Source organism: Scyliorhinus torazame, chromosome 7 (assembly GCF_047496885.1).
Source record: "Scyliorhinus torazame isolate Kashiwa2021f chromosome 7, sScyTor2.1, whole genome shotgun sequence".
Lineage (NCBI taxonomy): Eukaryota > Metazoa > Chordata > Chondrichthyes > Carcharhiniformes > Scyliorhinidae > Scyliorhinus > Scyliorhinus torazame.
Genome location: NC_092713.1, coordinates 121926137 through 121942446, shown reverse-complemented (window position 1 = coordinate 121942446; position 16310 = coordinate 121926137). Strand labels below are relative to the sequence as shown.

The 16310-nt window shown below is 44.3% G+C and overlaps 1 protein-coding gene across 8 annotated transcripts in view; it reads left to right on the top strand.

Annotated features, from left to right (window-relative positions):
- The window catches only part of nr5a2 (nuclear receptor subfamily 5, group A, member 2), a 289477-nt gene that overhangs the window by 247408 nt on the left and 25759 nt on the right, over positions 1–16310 (top strand). For 7 of the 8 annotated variants that reach the window (XM_072511426.1, XM_072511430.1, XM_072511432.1 and 4 more), the window contains one exon: positions 7220–7339. The exons of the other annotated variant lie outside the window; for it this stretch is intronic. In XM_072511426.1, coding sequence (XP_072367527.1) covers positions 7220–7339 — 120 coding nt within the window. The remainder of the gene's footprint in view (positions 1–7219; positions 7340–16310) is intronic. 8 annotated transcript variants of the gene reach the window in all.

Genomic DNA, 16310 nt, shown 5'->3' with positions numbered 1-16310 from the left:
AGAGATGTGTGCCGGATGTGGTCTCGGAAGATCAGATAGCGTTTGTTAAGGGGCGGCAGGTGTCCGGTAATATCAGGAGTTTATTGAATGTGGTTATGACCCCGTCACGGAGTAAAGTACCGGAGGTGATTGCTTCAATGGACGTGGCGAAGGACTTTGATCGAGTGGGAGAGGCCTGAGTTGTTGCGGGGGGGGAGCAGAGGGAAGGGAAGATTGGGGATATCTATGGGTGGTTGGGGGTGAGGAAGAAGGCGCTCGTGGAATGGATTAAGCAGAAGTGGGAGGAAGAGCTGGGAATTGAGATGGGGTGGGGGGGTCTGGAGTGAAATCATTCATCAGGTCAACTTGGCCTCCTCTTGTGTGAGGATGAGCGTTATGCAATATAAGGTGGTGCACAGGGTTCATATGACACGGACCTGGATGAGTGTTTTTTTCCGGGAGTGGAGAATGTATGTGAGAAATGTGGGAGGGGGCCAGCAAACCACTCCCATATGTTCTGGGGGTGTGGAGAGCTGGGGAATTTCTGGTAGGCAGTATTTGAGACCATCAAACTTAAATGGCCCAGGCCAGGTATTTACATTTTGTCTAATACCCCTGAATTAAAGATGTGTACTCTCTGTCTACAATTGGTGCACTGGGCAGTTTTCACCTGCGTGCATTGCATTCGGAATTTATAATGAACAAGATAATTCTGGAAAAATGACTGTGCCTATCCTAATCAAACGGCAGTGGAATCCTTTGAATTGAAGTTAAGTATGTTTTGTTCTTATAATACTTTAACCATTTGCTTCAAAAGGTATATTTCGATTGGCTGCTCAAAAGCTCTAGTAAACACAATTGCTGGCTACACACTAGGGCAGGATCTTCCCTTCAGGGTGGGAAACAGAGGTTGAGACTATCTCCAGGTGCCAATGCCACCCCCAAGGGAATACAGTCACTCATTGTAATTATCACCGAGGCACCCCTTTAACTGCCTTGGAGACAGCCTTGTTGTCCAACTGAGGATGGAACGTGGACTCTGGAAGTTGGAGGGCCAATCAGAGGCCTTTCAGTTTGCAAGGAGCATCAGGCTGCAATGGAGGGTAAGTAGGGAGAGGGTGCTTCAAGATGAACAAATGGGGCCTTGCACACCCGTGGATGTGGAGTGATGTGTTGGAGCCCCTCAAAAGGGCAGCCTGTAGCTGCTCCTGCACTCAGGCAGGCAGGGAGAGCATCTCGGCCTGTGTGGAACACTGGCCCTACGGTTTGTTGCTAGCAGGTCACCTCCAGGCACCTAAACTGGCCTGCATCCAGATCTCACAGACTGACTGGAAAACCCCAGTCAACCTCCTTTAATTGGACTTGATAGGGTCTTATTGAGCTGTGATGGCTGCTTGTCATTTGCAGTTAAGCCATTCTGCTGACTCTCCCATTTCGCCTCTGCAAAAAAAGGCTCAGAGGCGGAATACAGCCGGGGACATGGCACGCTGGCTGATGTTTGGGAGCTCTCACTTGCCTCTGTTCCTGGTCCTGGTGCGGTGCAAAATTGAAGACCTACTTTCTTATCTATGATAAATGGTAAAAGAAAGATTTTAGTCAGCTGGGATTGAAAGATTTGTCCATTGGCAATTGCATTCCAATAATCCTGTTGTGACTACATAACAAATTGACCTTTCAGCAAAGATCTCATTATATCTGAACTGAATGAAGACCGAATGTCAGCTATGACGTCGGCTATCAGGAAAATACAGCTGTAAGCATTGGCAACAGGTTTGACTTAATTTATATGTTTAAAAGAATTAGTGTAAAGGAAAATGTACAGTTCATAAAGCCAATAATATTCCCAATGTTCAGATGATGATAAACCACTCAAGCTTTGGCCTTGCAGTTTGTGACATGCACTGGCCTGCTTTATGACGTAATTTTCTACTGGATACTGCCACTCATCCATTATTCTCTGTGTTTTTACTCCATACAAATAGGTAACTTCTAATGCTTTATGTTTAAAAGTTCCCCTTTCATGTGCTAAGTTTTCCAACAATACCAGCAATTTTGGCTGAAATTTTACAGGATCTCCCAGAGTGGGTGCTATTGGGAGGGCTTGTAAAATTAGGTGGAGTGGCTGGAGATACTGTGCCTGTCACTCTTCCAGCACCACCGCTATTTTACTTGAATCTGAGAAGGTGGCATTGAAGCCCTAAAGTGGACAATTAACTGCTTCAATGTCAATTAAAACCCTTAAATGGCTATGAGTTAGCCTCTTCCTGCCGCCGCCAGTGTTTTACCTGGAAGCATCCTTTCAGGTTTGGAGTAGGGGAATGGCCGTGTCCTCCTAATCAGCCTGTGACCCATGGAGTGCCCTGAGCAGCAAGGACTGACACCGCTGATCAAGCCCCCCATCAACTTCAAAATCAACTCCCACCCGCCCCCTCAAACCAGCGAGTCGCAAAAACATATCTGCACGTTGGGGCCTCCTCCATGTTAGCTGGTCCAGTCCTGGTGCAGCAGTGGCCGTTGCTCTCAACTGCGTTGTTCTGTCTCAGATTATTCAGCGGCTCTTGGGGGCCTTAAAGGAGAAGAAACCTGGACTGCAGGCAGTAATTGCCCGAGAACTGTAAAATCCAGTCAGGGTTTCCATGATCAGCCGAGGCACCGTTGCCCCAGACACACCAACTGGTAGACTTACTGCAGTTCTATAACATCTCGACAGGAGTGCATTTACCATGTGTAAAACTACTCCAACTATTCTGAAAGCATATTTTGAAGGACCAATGGGTAGATTAACCTTAGGGAGGCAGACAGACGTAGCAAAATGGCCAGAAATGCTATTCTCTTTCAATGTTTATTTATTTAAAAGAAGCATGACTAAGGTGTGACAAAACTGAGAGATAGGAAGTAAATATGTAAACAGGAAGTGCATGTTGGGCATAAAACTTGACAATAGATATGTAGATCTGTAGTTGCATTGCACACAATGCAAAATGTAATTTTCAGGTGAAGCAGGGTTCAAGGCTAGGAAATAATTAGACCAGAGCATACAGAGACCATTCAATCTCCATTATGAAGGTAGTATGACAAATTTACAAAGACAGTTTCCATTATAAATGTGGACATAGGAATGTATAATGGAAAAGTTGGCAAGAAGTGCAGAAAGATATAAGAATCGATTTGTTGTGGCATTGAACATGGTGAATTGAGACCAAGTGCGGTCTTCCGATGTAATGGATGTGGTGGACAAGAAATAATTGAATGCTAGCACACAGACATAATTCAATCTCTTATTTTTATATTTCTATTATAAATTGCTATGCTCAAATTTAAAATGGAAATGTCTGCGTAAATGCCATATGAACACTGTAATTATACACTCCCATAAGTAGTGGCAGTCAGCATGAAAAACCTAAGTAGGCTGTGTTATTATGAAGGTATACATGGAAAATTATGATGGAAAAAGTTTTATTGATATGCTAGTAGGTCTCCTGTGGTATTGCTCTCATGAGTATGGGGATTTAGTATATTATTAATGTATGGGTTTTATATCAGTATATGTTTAAGGGGTATATGTGGACCACAGATTTATAATGATTAAAGTCAAATTTCATTTTTATTAACATATATTCTTTACCAGTCTCTTGGAACTGAATCCCACAACTCTGTCCATCATTCTATGAAAACTATACATAAGTAGCCGCTACACATATATCATACATATATATAAGGCACAAGTTTTTTAAAAACATATGGCGATTTGCAAATGTGTAGAATCTTGAAAAGTCTTCAAAGTTGCAATAATGCTCTGTCTGTGGAGCTTTAATTCTTCAAAATCTCCAAAGTCCTGACTGTTGGTACCATGTTGTACATGGTGTGCCTGAAAAGTTTGAGCTCTTTGAATTCCCATTAGTTGTCACCATGTTGTTGTATTCTTCTATCCATTAAATACAAATTCACAAATCATTCAAGTAAGACTGATAAATTGATAAATAGAGGGGTTTTATTCAAGGATTACAGTAGTTCGCACAAGTTGCTGGTGAGCTCGCAATAGTACATCTTTCTTAATCATCTAACACATTCCAACTACTGTGTCAGTGACAGATGACCTCGTATTCAGTCTGATGATGTACATAGATTATGGACATACTCATTTAAAGACATACTACAAACTACCTTATGTAATAAATGCTCCTGTTAACATTACTGGAATAGTTTGACAATGAAGGTAGCTGAGTTATTTTGTGATGGCTGGAGATGGTTGTCACTGGAATGACACAAACCCTATTAACACGTGATCACTATGTAAATAGTCTAACAGAAGATGAATATTTTTAAAATAACAGATTTATGGCTATAATCATCTGAAATAGAACAAGATTAACACCGTCGTTAAATTGTATTTTACTTCACTTTCATACATTAGGTAATATCGTATCCAAGTTTCAGTCACTGTCATAAGCAACAAAGAACAAAGAACAAAGAAATGTACAGCACAGGAACAGGCCCTTCGGCCCTCCAAGCCCATGCCGACCATACTGCCCGACTAAACTACAATCTTCTACACTTCCTGGGTCCGTATCCTTCTATTCCCATCCTATTCATATATTTGTCAAGATGCCCCTTAAATGTCCCTATCGTCCCTGCTTCCACTACCTCCTCCGGTAGTGAGTTCCAGGCACCCACTACCCTCTGCGTAAAAAACTTGCCTCGTACATCTACTCTAAACTTTGCCCCTCTCACCTTAAACCTATGCCCCCTAGTAATTGACCCCTCTACCCTGGGGAAAAGCCTCTGACTATCATAGCCATACATAGCCAGTAAATGAGAATATAGGTGATGCAGTTCTGAAATATAGCTCGGTTCCTCTTACTATTTAAATGCGATCATTAGTTGCAGGAAAGTTTCTTCATCACAATCATATCCGATCACTGTACAAAAGCATCATGTGAATTTGAGTCACATAATTAGATTTTTCAGAGTTTCTGTTGGAATCTACAGTCGAAGCAATGGTTCTTTGTTTTTGGAAACTATTTCAACTGAGACCTGTAAGGGTTCGTTTGAGTCCAATCACAGCAAATAAACAACCAAGAATGTTAAACTATTTAATTTATCTTGGATTTAAATTATCGGGATATTTTGCGTATTGCATAATATTAAAGGTGACGTTTTGTTCTTTATTCAGTTTCTAAAGTTGTGCATTCTCCAGAGCTTTAACAGCCCAGTAAAGTTACTGTGATTAGTGCCAGTCTCTAGAATGCTCTCCTATTCTATAAGGTTGAACTTTTCCCTTTTATATTGTTTCCCTCTAAAATATTATTTTCCTTCTCTGAAAAGCTAGATAGAGAAAACATGTATCAAACATAGATCCAAAGATTTTTTATTGCCATTAGAAATGGCACAGTTGCGAAGTTTCAATAGTTTGTGCTGTTCAAGCATCTTTTTCATCATTCATGCACATAGAAACTGTGGGTGGAATTATATGGAAAAATCTCTTAAGTTCATTTGTGGTGGGTTTTTCAGGGAGTTTCCCACTGGCTCTACCGGCATGTTCCCCACTGCTATTCAATGACACTTAGTCACTTTTTTGTGCCCTGGAGAGTTTCTCACCGGTTTAGGCCACACTTAAAATTTGTTTTAGTACTGGGGAGCTGAACTCCGAGATCGGGCCGCCATTTTGAAAGGGTGCCCCGATCTCTTGAGTGAGCTTTTGGGTCTCTCACCCATGGGCAATGTCACCCCCGCACAAACGTGGACACGACCGGTCCCTGGGGGTCCCCCATCTTCAGGCCCCCCCAAGCCCCATTACAGCACCCCCGCCCTTCACAGACCCCCACCCATCACTCCCTCCCTAACCTACCGCAGGCCCCTACTTACCTGCTCTGCACTCCCCACCCTTCAACCCCCCCCCCCTCATTTCATGGGCATGGCATCCTCCCGGCCCCTGACCCTTGGTAGTGTCACCCTGACACTCAGGGACGCTTGCATTGCCACCCAGGCAGTGCTCCTGCCAGTTTGGCAGTGTCACCCGGGTACCTTGGCAGTGCCAGGGTGCTAGTACCAAGGTGCCAGCTGGGCAATGCCAAGGTGCCCACGTTCCAGGGGGAGGGCCAGGGAGCCACTCTGCACTGACCCTGATCACCCAGATGGCCCGGGAGATCACCCAGGTGCCATTCCACCTGGTTCTCGTTTGTGTGGACTAGCACTGATTGGCACCCGGCTGCAGCCTTGCTGGGGAGGCCTGTAGATACCGGCTAAGCTTGCCAAAGTCAGTTTAAAACCGACTTTGGTGAGTGGCGTTTGGTCACACCCCTTTATGGCGTTATCTGACTCCGACATCTCATGGGACTTGGGTAAATCCCGCGAGGCGTGAAGGCTGCCGGGAAACCCGGGGGAGGCCTCTCCCGGCATCCAGCAGCCGCACCACGCTCGAGCGAGACCACAACGCGGCTGGTGGATGCGAGTCGTAAGTGTATACAAATGTCTCGTCCTGGGAACTTTTCACAGGGACAACTCAACCTTTTGATTGAACTCACTTCAATAATTCAGTGCTCCATTTAACAGGAATACCTGCCCTGGACAGAAAAATAGTCACTATGAATCATACAAATATAAAGAATTATTGATATGAACAATATTATAAATTATATGATGTCATTGCAGTTATGTTTTGCATTCAAGCATGGGAAAATTGTACTAACAGAAGTGAATGGAGCGAGCTTCTGTACAATACTGTGGGCGATCTACCAGCTGTTCATGTCAGGTGGATATTCTGGTCCCATGACGGCTCTCCCGGCGACGAGGGGTGCAGTCACCGGGAAATCCCGTTGACAAAGGCGGGGTCGGTAAATCACGCCGGCAGGACGCCTCCGCCGCCGATACACACGGGGCAGGTTGGTTGGTAAATGCCGCCCACATCTTTTTACCACGAGAGCAAGTCTCTCAAATCAATTGTGGGATCATTTAGGAAAGTTGTCCACAGTGCATTCTGTTGGCATAACCAATGCATCAAGAGTTTCCTCGAGAGTCTTCCCAATCAGGTGCCAGAACTGATCCCGTTTATGAATCTTAATGACACACATAAGATCTTGCAGCGACTTGGTAGGGTGGATGATGAGAGGATGCTTTCCTTTATGGGAGGGACTATAACCAGGGGACACAGTTTAAAATTGAGGGATCTCTATTTTAAGTCAGAGATTAGGAAAAACATGTTTTCCAGAGGGTCATTAGTGTGTGGAATTCTCTTCCCCAGAGAGCAGTGGAAAGTCCTGGAAATTGACATCGGGTCAGGATCCCAATGTCATCCCGCCCTCTTCTGGCATTCCTCATTGCGGGATTGAAGGCGAGTGGGCAACCCCCTTGGACCTATTGGGTAAGTAATTAGGAGGTTGTTGAAGTAGTTAAGATGAAAAATTAAGACCTGTTTTAATCCTGAATCCTGTATTCCCCAGCCCTGGAAGCTACTTATCAGCCTGACAACAATTTACCTGGTTCACCGCAGTGAAGGCACAGTGGGAAGAGCTTCTCCCGTGAAACTGATAAGCTGGCAAGGTTTTGATCAGTTACATTGAAGAACACCAGCCATAGCCATTGAAACACTGCTGTTCAAAGCACTTTTTGTCATTCTCTGGGAGGAGGTGGTTGCAAACTTCTTGAAAGGCACTTTACTCGTCTAACACTTTACCCATCTTCAGCTGCATTTCTCTGCTGTCAACCTTCACCACGGCACAGAAACAGTTTACGCAGCTCCAGCTTCCACCTCTGCTGAGGGTCAAGAGCAGAAGCCGCACCATCACAACAGCTCTAGCAGCAGCAGGAAAATATCCATGAACAGCACCTGCTGCCTTCTCCTCAGCCACCTGCCCCTCCACAGGCTAGGTGGGCTGGACATGAGACCTCAATACAGGGTCTCTCAACATGTCTAAGCACCAGTGCCTCCGGAGGCTCAGGCTCTCATGGCAAGTCACTGCGGACAGCTGCAGCCTCCGAGAACAAGGCCTGCTTTCCAGTGGAGCAGGTGGGCACAATGGTTGACAAAGTGCCTGAGGCCACCCATCCCAACCTCCCAGGGGCAGAGTTTTACCATCCTGTCACCGCAGGGGTGGGGGGCGGGGGAAAATGTGGTGAACCATTCCAAAGTCCGTTGACTTTGTAGGAAGCAGAAAATCCCACTGACAGGAGGGGTCACAGAGGTCTACAGCACAGACCAAGATGTCTGCGCTAGTTAAAAACAACCACCTAAGTATTCTAATCCCATTTTGCAGCACTTGGTCCATTTTATGCGCCTTTTATGCGTGGCATCGCAAGTGCACATCTAAATACTCCTCCAATGTTATGAGGGACTCTGTCTCCACCACCTTTTCAGGCAGAGAGTTCCAGCCTCCCACCACCCTCTGGGTGAAAACGTTTTTCCTCACATAGAATCATAGAATCATAGAAGTTTACAGCATGGAAACAGGCCCTTCGGCCCAACCAGTCCATGCCGCCCAGTTTTTACCATTAAGCTAGTCCCAGTTGCCCGCACTTGGCCCATAACCCTCTATACCCATCTTACCCATGTAACTATCTAAATGCTTTTTAAAAGACACAATTGTACCCGCCTCTACTACTACCTCTGGCAGCCCATTCCAGACACTCACTACCATCTGAGTGAAGAAATTGCCCCTCTGGGCCCTTCTGAATCTCCCCCCTCTCACCTTAAACCTATGCCCTCCAGTTTTAGACTCCCCTACCTTTGGGAAAAGATGTTGACTATCTACCTTATCTATGCCCCTCATTATTTTATAGACCTCTATAAGATCACCCCTAAGCCTCCTACGCTCCAGGGAAAAAAGTCCCAGTCTATCCAGCCTCTCCTTATAACTCAAACCATCAAGTCCCGGCAACATCCTAGTAAATCTTTTCTGCACTCTTTCCAGTTTAATAATATCCTTTCTATAATAGGGTGACCAGAACTGCACACAGTATTCCAAGTGTGGCCGTACCAATGTCTTGTACAACTTCAACAAGACGTCCCAACTCCTGTATTCAGTGTTCTGACCAATGAAACCAAGCATGCCGAATGCCTTCTTCACCACCCTGTCCACCTGCGACTCCACCTTCAAGGAGCTATGAACCTGTACTCCTAGATCTCTTTGTTCTATAACTCTCCCCAACGCCATACCATTAACTGAGTAGGTCCTGGCCTGATTCGATCTGCCAAAATGCATCACCTCACATTTATCTAAATTAAACTCCATCTGCCATTCGTCGGCCCACTGGCCTAATTGATCAAGATCTCTTCCAAACCTCCTGCCCCTTACTTTAAATCTATGCCCCCTGGTCATTGATCAAGGAAAAAGGTTTCTTCCCGCCTATTTTATCTGTGCTCCTCTTAATTTTATACATCTCAATCATGTCCTCCCTCCATCTCCTATACGCCAAGGAAAACAACCCCAATCTATTCAATGTCTCTTCATAGCTGTAAAAGTCTGCCCAAGGTCTCTGCTTCTCACCATGTTGTGTCCTTTCTCCTGCAAGGAGAGAAAAGCAGAGAGGCCCGAGTGTTAGAAATGGCTTGTGTGGAGTGGAGGGAAGGCATTGTTTAGCGTAATTGTGAGGCATGGGGGCAATAATCTGAAGGTGTGTCCCCAAGTTGGCTACTTGAATTGTAATGTGAGATTAGGAAATAAGTGGAGCTGCAAGGGGTGTTGACCTGAGGTGCACTGTGGAGAATGGTGGGAAAGTCGGAGTGCAGGGCTTGACGGGAAATTGCTACACCACTCGCCTTTCCTCATCTCTTCAGGTACTGCATCCTCTAGGTGAACTGCCTCCAGGTTGGAAAGACCACATTTCTGCTGCTGACTACCTCGGTCACTTCCATCCATGCCCGCTTGGTGGAAATGGTTGCCCTCTTCCTCCCAAGCATGGAGAGCTCATCTCACTGCAGCCCATCTGATCCCACAGCAGGACTGACAGGTTAAGAGTGAGAGACCCAGGAAACAGCTTTCCCCAGACTTCTCTCCATTCCTGTAGTTGCTGCAGCCTCAGAAATCCAAACCCTGTTGAACCTTTGTAACCCATGGACTGGTCCCTTTAATTCGAAATCCTTCCCGTGACAGAATGGTCACATCTTCCTGCCCACTCACTCTGATTGATTGGGGAACCAAATGCCAGGTGCACAAATCAGTGAGTAGGGTTCCCAAACTGAAAATAGACCTGCCATTTTGACAGAGGCTGAGGTGAGGATACTATGCCCATTGCTTCTAACATGCTAAGAATTGTTAACATTGTCTTTGATTTTAAACAGTCTATTCTGTTTTTATTGGGGTCATGTTTTATTTTTGTACCAAACAGTATTTTGCCTATATGTTTTAACGTGGATATAATGGTTAACAATTTTAGTCAGTAATTTATTTGTCCAACAGAGTTGTTTGTTTTATCCCGCTGAGGTGATGGGAAGACATGGTGGGCAGCTTAGGAACTCTTAGGTGGTCTATTAATACATGTCAGAATGAATTGTTAAATTTGTGATATAGTTTGCACATTCTCCCCATGTCTGCATGGGCCTCACCCCCACAACCCAAAAAGATGTGGGTACTCTTTAAAAAAAATTTTTTTTATTGTGATATAGAATATCTTGCAGAGCAGACAATAAGTATAGACTTTCAATTCAAGAGGTATGGCATTGTAAATATGAAACTAAAAAGGTGTTGGGAAAAATCCCAAACTGTAGCAGGCTAAGAATTCTGCAGGAACTCACCACCTGATGCCCCAAAGCCTGTTCGCCACCTACAAAGCACAAGTCAGGAGTGTGATGGAATACTTCCCATTTGCCTGGATCAGTGCAACTCCAACAACACTCATGAAGCTTGACACCATCCAGGACAAAGCAGCCAACTTGATCGGTACACCATCCACAAACATTCACTCCCTCAACCACCAACGCACAGTGGAAGCATCTATAAGATGAAGTGCAGCATCTCACCAAGGCCCCTTAGATAGCATCTTCCAAATCTACCGGTGCTACCATCTAGAAGGACAGCAGATACATGGGGACACTACCACCTGGAAATTCCCCTCCAAACCACTTACCACCCTGACTTGGAAATATATCGCTGTTCCTTCCCTGTTGCTAGGTCAAAGTCCTGGAAGCCCCTCACTAACAGCACTATGGATATACCTCCAGCACAGGGACTTCAAGGGTTCAAGGCAGCTCACCACGACCTTCACAAGGGCAATTAGGGATGGGAAATAAATGCTGATCTAGCCTGCAATGCCGGCATCCCAGATTAATAAAAGAAACCTCAAACTCCTGATGAGCTGACTTTCATGTTTCCAAACATAAACAAAGACCTATATTTTTCAACTTTCTAGGTGGTGTGAAATGTCCAGTAGCAGTTTTGCTGCCTGTTGTGTATTATATGCTATGCTAGTTTGACCGCTCCTTGAAAGAAAGTAGTGAGGGTTGTGTAACAAGTGCCCGATCTGCTCCTGTCCGCTTTATGCCTCCGCCAAAGGTGAAAGCTTCATCCAGTGACATAGAACCTATGATTAACATTAGGCCTTCTGGTTGTGGTGTCAGTTTTGCTGTTCAATGCGATGCATGCTGAGCAGAGAGGAATACTGGCTGATCAAGAGGTATACATATTTTGTGTATTATAGGAAGTAAAGCACACTTGTGCCTCATTTCATGATGAATCTTTTCAAGCAGTGCAGTTTAATTTCTGTACCGATTTGTTTTCAAAATATATTTTTAATTTATTAAGAGAGTGCTATCAACAAGATATCTGACAGTTTTGTATTTCTCAAACTTGCAGCAATGCATTTTCCCCAAAGGCAGTAAATTCAGGACCAAAGAGTTAAATGTATCACAACAAATTGTGTCATTATGGATGCTTCAGTGAAATAAATGAGAAATAATCCCATATTAGGATTTCTTTCTACAAATATTTGCAGTGCAGTTGGGTGGCACCATGGCAAGCACTGCTGCCTCACAGCACCGGTTCGATTCCGGCCTCGGGTGAATGTGTGGCGTTTGCATTTCCTCCCTGTGTCTGTGTAGGTTTCCTCTGGGTGCTCCGGTTTCCTCCCACTGTCCAAAGATGTGCCGGTTAGGTGGATTGGCTATGCTAAAATTGTCCCTTTGTGTCCAAAAGATTCAAAGGGGTTACTGGGTTATGGAGATAGGGTTTGGGCCTGGGCCTAGGTAGGGTACTCTTTCCAAGAGTTGGTCCAGACTCAGTGGGCCAAATGGTTTCCTTCTGCACTGTAGGGATTCTATGATTCTAAATATTGCATTCAGATTTAATTAATTTCAGAATTTGAACTAAAAAGTACAAACCGTTCATTCCCATGTCATTTAGTTTCTGTTTTGAAGGCATTTTATCATCATACAGATTAAGATGCTTGTCTCTTGTCTCTTAAGCTCAGTCAGAATTTTGACTGGTCACGGTTAAGTAACGAAATGAATTCTGATAAGAATCAATTTGACAATCAAAGTATCATGTAGCTAATATAAGTAGAAGAATATTTGATTTCCCCCCTACAGATGGCCGATTGAGTAGTTTTCCTGCAGGTTCTCTGTGAACTATACAGATGAGAACAATCCTGTCATCTGGACTGGGCTGATTGAGAGATCCCAACCAGGAAGGCGATGCAAGCACTACAATTTTTTAAAAATTCACTCAAGTGATGTGGGCATCGCTGGCTAGGCCAGCATTTATTGCCCATCTCTAATTGCCTTTGAGAAGGTGTGTTGAGCTGCCTTCTTGAGCTGCTGTAGTCCATGTGGTGTAGGTTCACAGACAGTGCTGTTAGAGAGGGAATTCCAGGATTTGGATCCAGTGACCGTGAAGGAACAGCGATATATTTCCAAGTCAGCACGATGAATGGCTTGGAGTGGAACTTCCAAGTGGTGGTGTTTCCAGATATCTGCTGCCCTTGTCCTTCAAGAGGTAGTGGTCATGGCTTTGGAAGGTGCTATCTAAGGAAGCTTGGTGAGTTCCTGCAGCACATCTAATTAGCCTTAACTACCTAGAGCAAGGAGAAACAGCTCCCAATAATTATCCAATTACCTTTACTGGATGAACAAACGTGTGGACATGAGCAAGATGAGAATTGGTCATGGCTGTGATGCCCCTGGAGTTAAGTTGGTCAATCTGATGATCATTATGTTGTTAGATTTCATGTTGACCTCAATGCTACAGCCAAAAACAGCCATGTGATGGTACAACATTTTGGGAAAGCAAATTTTAAAGCTATGAGAAAAGTCCTAGGGAAAATTAATCGGGAAATTAGGGCGCGGTTTTCTAGACCCTGTGGCGATGGGATTCTCCAGTCCCGCTAAAATCAACAGGGATTTGAAAGACTTGTCGCATCCACCATGGGGAAACCTGTGGGACTGGAAAATTTCGATGCATATTTCAAAATGGAACAGGAAAATTATATTAATAAAGGAAGATACTGCAGATGCTGGAAATACAAAGAACAAACAAAGAACAAAGAAATGTACAGCACAGGAACAGGCCCTTCGGCCCTCCAAGCCCGTGCCGACCATACTGCCCGACTAAACTACAATCTTCTACACTTCCTGGGTCCGTATCCTTCTATTCCCATCCTATTCATATATTTGTCAAGATGCCCCTTAAATGTCCCTATCGTCCCTGCCTCCACTACCTCCTCCGGTAGTGAGTTCCAGGCACCCACTACCCTCTGCGTAAAAAACTTGCCTCGTACATCTACTCTAAACTTTACCCCTCTCACCTTAAACCTATGCCCCCTAGTAATTGACCCCTCTACCCTGGGGAAAAGCCTCTGACTATCCACTCTGTCTATGCCCCTCATAATTTTGTATACCTCTATCAGGTCGCCCCTCAACCTCCTTCGTTCCAGTGAGAACAAACCGAGTTTATTCAATCGCTCCTCATAGCTTATGCCCTCCATACCAGGCAACATTCTGGTAAATCTCTTCTGCACCCTCTCTAAAGCCTCCACATCCTTCTGGTAGTGTGGCGACCAGAATTGAACACTATACTCCAAGTGTGGCCTAACTAAGGTTCTATACAGCTGCAACATGACTTGCCAATTCTTATACTCAATGCCCCGGCCAATGAAGGCAAGCATGCCGTATGCCTTCTTGACTACCTTCTCCACCTGTGTAGCCCCTTTCAGTGATCTGTGGACCTGTACTCCTAGATCTCTTTGACTTTCAATACTCTTGAGGGTTCTACCATTCACTGTATATTCCCTACCTGCATTAGCCCTTCCAAAATGCATTACCTCACATTTGTCCAGGTTAAACTCCATCTGCCATCTCTCCGCCCAAGTCTCCAGACAATCTAAATCCTGCTGTATCCTCAGACAGTCCTCATCGCTATCCGCAATTCCACCAACCTTTGTGTCGTCTGCAAACTTACTAATCTGAAATAAAAACAGAAAATGCTGTCTAAACTCAGCCGACTGGCAGAATCGATGGAGAAAGAAACACAGTTAACCTTTCGCGTCTATATGACCATTCTACACAACAGTTCTGTATAGTTCTACAGTTCTTCAGAAAGGCCATAGGAAAATTATATTGATGGCCATATGTCAGGGGAACAGAAAGAAATCCATTTTTCAAATAAAAAAGAGAAAGATCAGCAGACTTTTTCAAGTGGTTTGAAAATACCTGAAGAAGGTGACAGATCAGGATTCATACCAACAACTATTAAGCATAGATAAAGAAGACAAATGGAGAGGGAGTAATCAAAGATACTTTGTGGATAAACATTGGTGGAATTGATGATTGGAGATGGCAGATGGGGTTCATATATTTAAAAAAAGTAGAGCATGGGTGCTCTTGAAAATCGTTTATTGTCATAAGAAGACGTCAAATGAAGTTCCTGTGAAAAGTCCCTAGTCGCCACATTCCGGCGCCTGTTTGGGGAGGCTGGTACGGGAATTGAACCCGCGCTGCTGGCCTTGGTCTGCTTTACAAGCCAGCTATTTAGCCCACTGTGCTAAACCAGCCCCTTAGTTAGAAGTCCGCTAGCCTAGAACGTGTGGTGGGGAAAATAGCTGAGAGCATTGTATAGAATGTTAAAAGAACACAGATATCATAAGCAGCAATTAGCATGGTGGTCGGAATCAGGCCTGGCAAACTGACACTCCTTTGAGGCAATAGTGGATAATCGGGTAGCTTTGCTTGGATTTTCAAATGATGCTGAACAAACTTTCTTCATGGGGCTAACAAGGAGGATTAGGACTTGCAGGTTAGATGATAAAATAGGCCAGATGGATTAAGACCTGGCTTAACAACAGAGGGGCGGTGAAAAATTGGAAAATGGGCATGTTCGAGGACCGCTGCTGATCACAATACTTATAAATATTATAGAAGAGTAATACCATTAAAATTGCTGATGAGGTGAAACTCTGTGGACAGATAATGAGTTGAAAGTAAATTGGTCCCTGTCTATGTAAAGCTGATCAATTATGTAGATGGGCTGAAATATGGCAGAAGATTCTTAATGTGGTTTTAAATAAAAGATAATGCATATAGGAACAGGTAATCGTTAAGCGAAAGGGTTCTATTTTATAGCAAGCTAGTGGATTTGGAGTTGCATGAAGGCCAATCCTATGGAATCCTATCAGCAAATGCTTCCCATTGTAGGGAGTGCATCTGTATAAATTCAACAAGTGTACAAACCAACAACCAAACAAAAAATAACAAAGCAAATCTAAATAATAAAGATTAGTACTGCCCTAGACTAGAAACTGAAAAGGTTTTGGAGTGGACATTGATCATACTCTGATCTACATGAAGAAGTTACCAATAAGACAAGTCAGGTAATGTGATGCATATGGGAAGCAAATCTGAACAAGTTAACAGTGTAACCGTTCAGATCAATTCTAGAATGTGTCAGGTTTTGGTCACCCTCACCTCCAAAACCATATAGATACTTAAAAACTTATCGAAAGTGACGAGGACGGGTTGAGGCGTTGGGACAATGTGAAACAAGGCTCACTGGAGAAATGAAGACTGAAGGGAGACATCCTGGGGGTCTTTCAAATAATAATGGGAGGTAAAATTGAAGTAAAATACTTAAATGGGTATATGACCAGAGAATCACAGAAAAATACAGTGCAGAAAAGGCCCTTCAGCTCATCGAGTCTGCACTGCCGCATGAAAGGCAGCTGATCTGCCAATCCTAATCCCATTTGCCAGCACGTGGCCCATGGACTCGAATGTTAAGACGTGCCAAATACTCATCCAGATACTTTTTAAAGGATGTGAGGCAACCTACCTCTACCACCCTCCCAGGCAGTGCGTTCCAGACCGTCACCAATATCTGGGTAAAAACGTTTTTCCCCAAAACGTCCTGAAC